Genomic DNA, 8988 nt, shown 5'->3' with positions numbered 1-8988 from the left:
AGGGGTCCTGGGAGTTTGCCCAACCAGTCTACATGTGTTTTGTGGACTTGGACAAGGCTTTCTCCTGGGTTCCTCTGGGGCTTTTGTGGGGGGTGTTGCGAGAGTTTGGGGTGCCGGGCTGTCGGGTCTCTGTGCGACTGCAGTATGAGCTGTGTTTGTATTCTCTGCAATAAATCAGATATGTTCCCGGCGTTCATTTGACTCTCTCTGGTTATTTTTAGAGTTAGGTGAAGGTGGCTGAACCAGACAGATGTGTGATGAAAAGTCTCCAAGTCTCTTTTACCCAGGTTAAGGACCAGAGGACCAGATGAGGAGGATGGAGGACCAGATGAGGACCAGATGACCAGATGAGGAGGATGGAGGACCACAGCACCAGATGGACAGCAGCGGTGGTCTTTCTTTCAGTGGCTGAGTAAGTAATCCCTCTCCAAGACTACAGAAGTAGTGTGATTCCATCAATGGAGGCCAGATTCAACACAACAATGTGTCGTTGAGAACAAAAGTATTCATCTCTTGTGTTTGTGTCTCACAGGCAGGACTCCACTGGGCTTTTGTCTCACTCTTGGGGAAGCTGAGGGTGGGCGTCAACCATCCCGATGCCCAGACCCCCAGCAGACCTCTGAACCCCTCTCAGCACCCCAGAGAGTCCAAGACTCAGTGAATAAGGTCCTAGCTGCCCCCCCACCCCAACACCACCCGCCAGCCAGGAGGACGAGGAGGGTCCCGTCCCCACCAGCACCGAGGACGTAGTTTGTTTCCATCTGGAAGTTCCTCTCACACACAGGAAGCTGTCATCCAGACAGGAAGTTGTCATCCGCTGTTTGCATCATCTGCTGACAAGAAATCAAGGAGGAGACTGACGCTTCAGGCTGAACGAGAAATAATCATCTAAAAGCTTTCAAATGTCATTTGTCGCATAAAATCCTGTATGTTCATGTTCATGTATGTACAGTATTGTTTCTGTTTATTTACCGAGTAGCACAATTATATACATGTTCAACAAACCTTTTTTATGTCTTTCTTTATATTGTATCATTTTTCTGATCGTTGAGATCTGACAATGTATAACACTTTATATATAAATATTCTCCCTTTTTGATTTCCTTTTGACAAAGGCCTTATTGTTATTACTGTTCATTATTATATACTGTTGATATAAATGAAATGGAGAAACGGCCAGCAACGTGCAGGATGATTGTTCCCAATTTTATTCAAATATACTCATAAACAATTGTTATCTTTACTGATCGCGTACCAGAACATAAAGTAATGTATGCATCATTATAGACATGTAGGTGCAAGGGAACAAAACATGCCTGTAATATAAGGGGGGAAACAGGGAATTTAATTAATATCATTATCATTTGTATAACACTGCGGGTGCTTATTTCAAAATGATCAGAGAACTTACCAACACTGAAGAGGCACCGACGATAACAAAATAAAGAACCCTATTGAAAATAACTACAAAGGTACATTTGTGTTTTTACTTTGCAACAAACAGGTCCGGCTCAGAGTATTGTCAGGTACATACTGTTGGCCTGAAGAGATCAATGAAACATTACTGTTGGCCTGAAGAGATCAATGAAACATTCGAGATATCACATATCAAAAAGGAAATTCTGAAATGACAAGGGCACCTCATAACTGGGAACCATTAGGTGCATGGTGGTGGAGAACAGGGTCCTCCCGGTCGAGCACTTTCAGTTAGAGACGGATCCAGATCCTCTCCAGGAGCTCCTTCCTCCCAGCTGCCATCTCACTCTACAATCAGGCCAACATTTTTTACAAAAATCAACTTTGGTGAAAATCACTTTCCTGCTTCGAATCACTGTTTTCAGTTCAGATTTGTAGTAACTGACTTTGTTGTTAATAAACTTTTTGCTCAAGCTAAGTGTTGCATCACTGTTCAAATAGACACTCCCATTCTGTTGGACCACTATTAAAAAAATGATCAATGGTGAGAGACAATTAACTGATTCAGTTGGAATTGTGCCATGAATTGCACATAATGTTTTGCAAATTAACACATAAAAAAAAAAAAGTCAAATCATTTTGTCATACGACTAATGGATTTCTATGACTTTTCCATGACTTTAAACCAAGTTTTCATGATCAAACAATGTGAAATCTCAGTGTATATGTAACATAGTCATTGAACAGGAGACATCTCACAGGGGTTACATATACATGAAAAAGTGAGAACATTTAGTATTTAAACACAATGCTAATTCCAAAGCATAAAGTATACCATACAGGCACGTGCACAGACATTTTGGGGGGCAGGTGCTCAAACCCCAAAAAAGGGCACCCAATGCCAAAAAAAAAAATTCTGACAGAGTTGAAGCATAAGCAGCAATACACTGATGATGCTGTCCTCGACCTGCATTTCCTCTGGGCAGCATCAGACCGCTAGCTTACATTTTCTTTATGAATAAAGATGAATTATTATATAGCAACAATAGTACAAGTGTTCTGATTGGCTAATGGGTCGTCATGCCAGCCACATATTGCCCTCCTCGCTGGTCTGAGACACATCCGTATTGCCCTCTTACGTCATTTTCAAAATGAGCGATATTGATAGACATCAACAGCCAAGAGCAGTGGTCCTCAAACTAAGGCCCGCGGGCCGGATACGGCCCGCCTCCACATTTGGCCCGGCCCTCTGAACAAGAGAGGCCTTATGATTTTTTTCAGTCTGGCCACGCAAATCCTAGACTAGCCCCTGTTAAATAGAACGGAATAAGAACTCTCTCTCTCTCTCTCTCTCTCTCCTCTCTCTCTCTCTCTCTCTCTCTCTCTCTCTCTCCCTCTCTCTATTCTCTAAACATAACTAACGTCAGTAAACAGCTGGATGAGGCTTTGAAATCACGGATTTCGTGAGTTTTTGTTTGTTTATTTTTTTTAGGAAACGTCGGACCAGTTGTGACGTCATGTTTTCAGCAGCGCTAATGTTGTGGTTGTTTTTTCATAAAACAACGTTAGGGGACAAACACCGTCAGGACCTGTGTGTCTGATGCTGCGGGTCAGAGGAGAAGGAGGTGCACCCGTTTGGTGGCGCGAGGAGCACTGCGCGCGGAGGAGGAAGTGGAGGAGAAGGAGGGAGGGGCGCGGCGGGGGGGGGGGGGCTCGTGAGCGTCGCGGACCATGTCGGGGCGAAATTCTCACAAGAACTCAAATAAATGCCCCGTCGGACAGTACAACACATTTGGGGGGAGTTTATGACAGAGAGTAACTTTTATTCTTAAATACTGAATGAAAAAAGTGGGCTCCAGCAAAAAGGGCACTTTTCTCATCCAGGGCAAAGGGGCTGGTGCTTGAGCACCACTAGGGCTCTATCTGTGCACGTGCCTGATACCATAAACCAGCGGTCCCCAACCTTTTTTGAGCCACGGACTTGTTCCGTGTCAGAAATTATTTTCACGGACCGGCAATATAAATGACGTAATAAATATGACGTCATACAATTATACGAAGGGCATAAAGTGCCAAAACTACAACTCATCATTACGCCGAATTAGTGAGAGCCGTGCGCTTGTTGACCTGCAACGAGCCGCTAATGGAGACGGCGACACAGACGTGTGGTTGGTCCGCTGCTCCTCACAGAGTTCTGGTCGCTGTCATTACAACACCGGCAGAGTTGTTGTGTGAAATGTCCCTTAAGGCCACCGTCATTTGCATCTCGAACACATTTTCTTCTAGCTCGGACGGGCTCGATTCACCGGGTGGGTTTGTTTACAAATGGGTTGCAGGTCTATTCTTTTGCAGTCGGGTCTTTTGTGGTTGGAGTACCGCTCAAACTCTTTTAAAAGCCTCTTCCACCCGGTCAACGTCTGAAACATGTAGAATATTCCGCTGTTCACTCGCCCACACACTGTGCAGAGCTTCTCGGAGCCTGTGAGCCATTGGTAGCGGTAGTTGGAACTTTGAAAGTGGCGAACAAACCCCTTCCCCGCCTGTGACGGGCTTTGTAGCGTCGGCGTCGGTCTTAAAGTTCGTCTTGAGAATGGCGTTATAATTATATCCTCGACCAAATCGATGTGGGTTGAAAAAATAGCTTAGTAGCCTAGTACGCGAATTAATTCGTTTATCAAATTCAGTTTCCTAGTTCTGAGGTTCTGTATATACCTGCCCATAGGCCCCGCCTCTCAATATTGGTAATCCAATCAAAAGACGTGCACGCACTACGCCTGCTAGCTGGCTCCTGTGCTAGTTCCGGGGCCAGCTAGCAGGCCTTCAGGAGCCAACTCTAAAGCTGATTGGTTGACACAACATTTTCATTTCCATTCACTTTAAGCTACCAGCGCCCGCAATGTTGATTCTGAAGGCCTAAGGGCAGATTTTAGCCCCCTGGCAACACACGATGGCTGAATATGATTGGATAAAAGATCTAACATAAAGACCAGCCCTCCAAATCTCAACCTGTGGCTGGAAGCAGTGCAACCAAGAGGAAACCTATGAAATGAAGAGTATAACTCTTATTCTGGGAAATAATTGAATACATATTTGTGGGAACATTTATTTAAAAAATATATATTCTGATGATGTTTAGGCCAGCAGAGAAGGCCTTGCTGGCCCTGACGGCCCACCACTGCTCCATCCCTTTGCCACCAAATATAGGGTACAGACACTAATCAGCTGATCCCTGCAGCTGAGGCCAAATAGGCACCTGTTCCCTGAGCCACTTCTCCACACACCTCCACAGCATGGACGGATTAAGAAACCACGGGCCCCTGGGCCTGGACGTGTCAAGGCCCCCCCCCCCCGCAAAATAAAAATAAAAAATTGACAAAAAAATGTTAAAAATAAAAAATATAAATTAACAGTCCGTACGGAACAACGATACCGGAGCTGAGCAGACAACATAACGCGAATTATATGACCATGACATGAATGACTTAAGCCTAGCAAATATAGGGCTTTGGCGCATCGTGTCATATCATCATATCAATACAAAGTTAATAAAAGCGACTTCACGCAGAGGCTCTGGCTTAGGGGCCCCCTGAGCTCATGGGCCCCTGGTGCCGGTAGGCTCGTTCGGTAATCCATCCCTGAGTAGGACTATTGGGGCCCTGTTACTGACATGAATGACTTAAGCCTGGCATATACCGGCTACGGCGCATCGTGTCATATCATCATATTCATATCAATACAATGTTAATAACAGCGACATCACGCGCGGAGGCTCAGGCCCAGGGGCCCCCTGAGCTCATGGGCCCCTAGGCCTGGGCCCGGTAGGCCCGTTGGTTAATCCATCCCTGCTCCACAGATGAGTGTAACCACAGCCAGCCACCACACTCCACAAAAACTGAAGGGCCCCTCAAATGGGCCTAGCGACACCCCGAAGAAACCATCGGGAGAGCAACAGAGGAGGATTCCTCTATCAGGAAGCAATAGATGTCGGAAGCAATAGATGTCATGTGTACAGAATGAACAACACATTCAATCCATATGACAGAAATGATTCACACAATGAGTAGCATGATGAACAAGTTACAACTACCAACAATAAATAAATAATGAATAAATGGACATTTAGAATAGAATAGAATAGAAATATACTTTATTAATCCCCAAGGGGAAATTTGTCGAGCCAGTAGCAGCAACACAAGAATAAAAAATAAAAATAAAAATAAAATAAAAAACACAAAATATAAGAAGGGTTAGGGTGATCTGGCAAGAGGTGAACTGTTGTAGAGCCTCATAGCCGTCGGCAGGAATGTTCTCCTGTATCTCTCCTTGTGGCAGCGGAGCGTGAGGAGACGTCTGGAGAAAGTACTCCTCTGTCCCTGTAGGAGGTGGTGGAGAGGTGGTCCGGGTTGTCCAATATGGACACAAGTTTCTTCAACGTCCTCCTCTCCACCACCTGTTCCAGGTGCTCCAGCTGGCAGCCGATGATGGAGCCAGCCTTCCTAACCAGTTTGTTAAGACGGCTGGTGTCACCGGCTCCGATGCTGCTCCCCGAGCAGACAATGGCAAAGTGCAGTACACTGGCGACAACCGACTGGTAGAATAACTCCAGCATCTTGCTGCACACGTTGAAGGATCGAAGCTTTCTCAGGAAAAAGAGTCGACTCATCCCCTTCTTGTACACAGCGTTGATGTTGGCCTTCCAGTTCAGTCGGCTGTCGATGGAGACGCCCAGGTACTTGTATTCCTCCACCATGTCCACGTCCACTCCCAGGACACTCAGAGGTGTAGGAGCTGTCGCCTTCCTCCTGAAGTCCACCACCATCTCTCTGGTCTTGGCCACGTTCAGCCGCAGGTGGTTCCCACTTTACAAAGTCACTCACCACTGCCCTGTACTCCTCCTCCCGTCCATCCCTAATACACCCGACCACTGCAGAATCATCAGAGTACTTCTGCAGATGGCATGACTCCGTGTTGTACTGGAAGTCACTGGTGTACAGGGTGAAGAGGAAGGGAGACAGAACAGTTTACTTTATGTTTGTCAAAGTGGTAAGACTCAAAACGTTATTGGAGAACTTGATTTTGATTTTCACGTGTGCAGTGTCTCTGTGTAGCCTACATGAATCGATTCAATATAAGTTAACAACAATGCAGCAATAATAATTAGTAATAATAATAGATGACAAAAGACTATGAAATAAAGTTTGGAGATGGAAAGGAGCTGACTGGCTGGCCTGTAATCCATGTTACCATGATGCCAACGGACAGCAGGCAGGGGCAGAACAAGTACTACTAACTACTATTAGTGTCATAACTACTTCAAAAATAAGCACCGTCATACAGTAATCCCGGTTATGCTTATAACAACAAACTACAAATAAAATATAATATAAAATATTAATTGATGCATTGTGCATTTCTTCTGAATCTACATTTCTCTAATATTTATTTTACACAAGCCAAAGAAAATATTCCTTTTCAGTGCATGAAGAAATTTTTCATCCCTGAGGCCATAAATGAGAGGACTCAGGCATCTTGGAGCAAGACTAAAAGTTAAGTAGTTAATGTACCTGACATTAAGAAATAATTTTAAACTAATCTGAAGGACAGCAGTTTCTATGAACGGACACCACAGCTGGATGAGACAGAGCAGCAGCTGGAAAGCATGAAGAATGACCGTTCTGAGCCCTTTCCCTGTTGACTTTTTTTTCTCTCCTGATACAGCTTTGGCTACTTTCATTATTTCAACATAGCAGAATATAATAGTAATGACCATGAGCACAAAGTAAAACTGACTAATACTTGCCCTAATATCAGCTTGCCATCTGAACAAAATGAATATCGCAACAGAGCACACTCTGTCATGTGTGTAAAAACTACGTGAGGCTGTGGCAAAGAAGATGGAGAAAAAAACCATCCAAGGTACGGAGCTGAGACCGTGAATAATGAGTACACAGTTCACAGTGGTGCTTCGGGAGCACAGCTCTCCGTGGCGCAGGGGCATGCAAATGGCCACGTAGCGCTCCAGGGTCATCACTGTCAAAGTAACTGGTGTGACTGTAATATACATACGTGCTCCAACAGACATGATGATGCATAACCAAACTGGGATGGGAAACTGGAAATAGCTCAAGATGAGCATTATATTAGAAATTAACAATAGGAAGCTATCGGAAAACAGTGTAACAGCAAATAAGACATAGCGTGTAGTTGTATAGAAGCATTCATTTAAAAAAAAGGTCACAATGAGAAAAGAGTTGATGCAAAGAAAAAGGTTCACCAGGATCTGCACAATGAGGAGCTTGTGCCACCTTAGAGACTCAACACCAACCAGTGAGCTGTTATCTTCCATTAATATACGTCTTTGATGTACAGACAAAAGTCAAATCAAGTGAAAACTGCAATTCATCTGTCAACAGAAAATGTGAGTTTAACTAATAAAAAGTTAAATTTGAAGCTCCTCTAAAGTGCCAATATGCTGGTTTAAATACAACAGTTTACCAAACTCAACACTGTTTGAAAGACAAATGTCTTCTGCTGAGCTCACTACAGTCTTCTGAGAGAAGGCTGTGCATGATGACTTTAAAGACTAAAATATGCAAGAATAACACCTCATTGACCTTTGTTATCACGATTACATCATCGTCATTTGTTGCTTGTTCCCCTCATTGGCTTACTGTAGAGCAGGGGTCGGGAACCTATGGCTCGCGAGCCATATATGGCTCTTCCGGTGACGGCATATGGCTCTTTTGAGTTTGAGTTTTTTTTAAAAAATCTCCGCCCGCCACTCTGTAATTTTCTCTATCGCGCCAGATCACAGCAGAAGTAATTTAAGGTCCCTTTCTTAAAGACATCTTTGTTCTTTTATTAAACTAAACGTCTGTTATTGATTGTCTCTACAGAAAAGCAAGACATATTTAATTTATTATACGTTAAAAATACTATATGGCTCTCAATGAAATATATTTAGAAATATTTGGCTTTTATGGCTCTCCTGTCAAAAAGGTTCCCGACCCCTGCTGTAGAGTGTATCAAGATACCTCAGCCAGTGGGCTTCTCTTGATGAGTTTTGAACTATAGTTCTACCTACTACTTTTTTATCTATAATGGTTTGATTAGTTTTAAGGCAACATTTTAAGTTGTGCTGTGTTCATGTAAAAATGTGTATAAAATATAAACTGTAACATGCAAATGTTCTAAAAATATGATGATGACCATTTGCCATTTTAGTTACTATGATTCAGAAATAATCCATACATTTTGCAGTTTGCAGCATCGTATTTGCTTTTTGTCATTCTTATTCCATTCAATATTTTACACTTAACATTTAAAACAACAGCCTGGTCACCCAGCCGCCGCATCAGAATTGCTTCCTGCGTAAATTCTACAGAGGGTGATTTCTCTCAAGGCGCTCTTCTCGGCCAACGCCATCAAGTGCTGCAGGACCTACTAGACTCCCAAATTTCCATCGGGTCCCAGGTGACGGAGATAGGAGGCTTGCTACAGGACCTCATGCTGCGCTGTTCTACCTCTCCAGAGCCGGTTCCGCAGGACTCATCCGGCATCGCCTCAGACATC

At 43.9% G+C, this 8988-nt stretch overlaps 1 protein-coding gene across 1 annotated transcript; it reads right to left on the bottom strand.

Moving 5' to 3' along the window:
* Nucleotides 1-6838: 6838 nt before the first annotated feature.
* Nucleotides 6839-7762, bottom strand: LOC130210800 (odorant receptor 131-2-like). Its single transcript, XM_056441289.1, has one exon. The coding sequence runs from the start codon at nt 7760-7762 to the stop codon at nt 6839-6841; it is 924 nt and encodes a 307-aa protein (XP_056297264.1).
* Between the last annotated feature and the right edge of the window lie 1226 nt (nt 7763-8988).

The sequence above is a fragment of the Pseudoliparis swirei genome, chromosome 20 (genome assembly GCF_029220125.1).
Source record: "Pseudoliparis swirei isolate HS2019 ecotype Mariana Trench chromosome 20, NWPU_hadal_v1, whole genome shotgun sequence".
Classification (NCBI taxonomy): domain Eukaryota; kingdom Metazoa; phylum Chordata; class Actinopteri; order Perciformes; family Liparidae; genus Pseudoliparis; species Pseudoliparis swirei.
The sequence above is the reverse complement of the archived record's forward strand: the minus strand, read 5'-3'. Positions and strand labels throughout refer to the sequence as shown.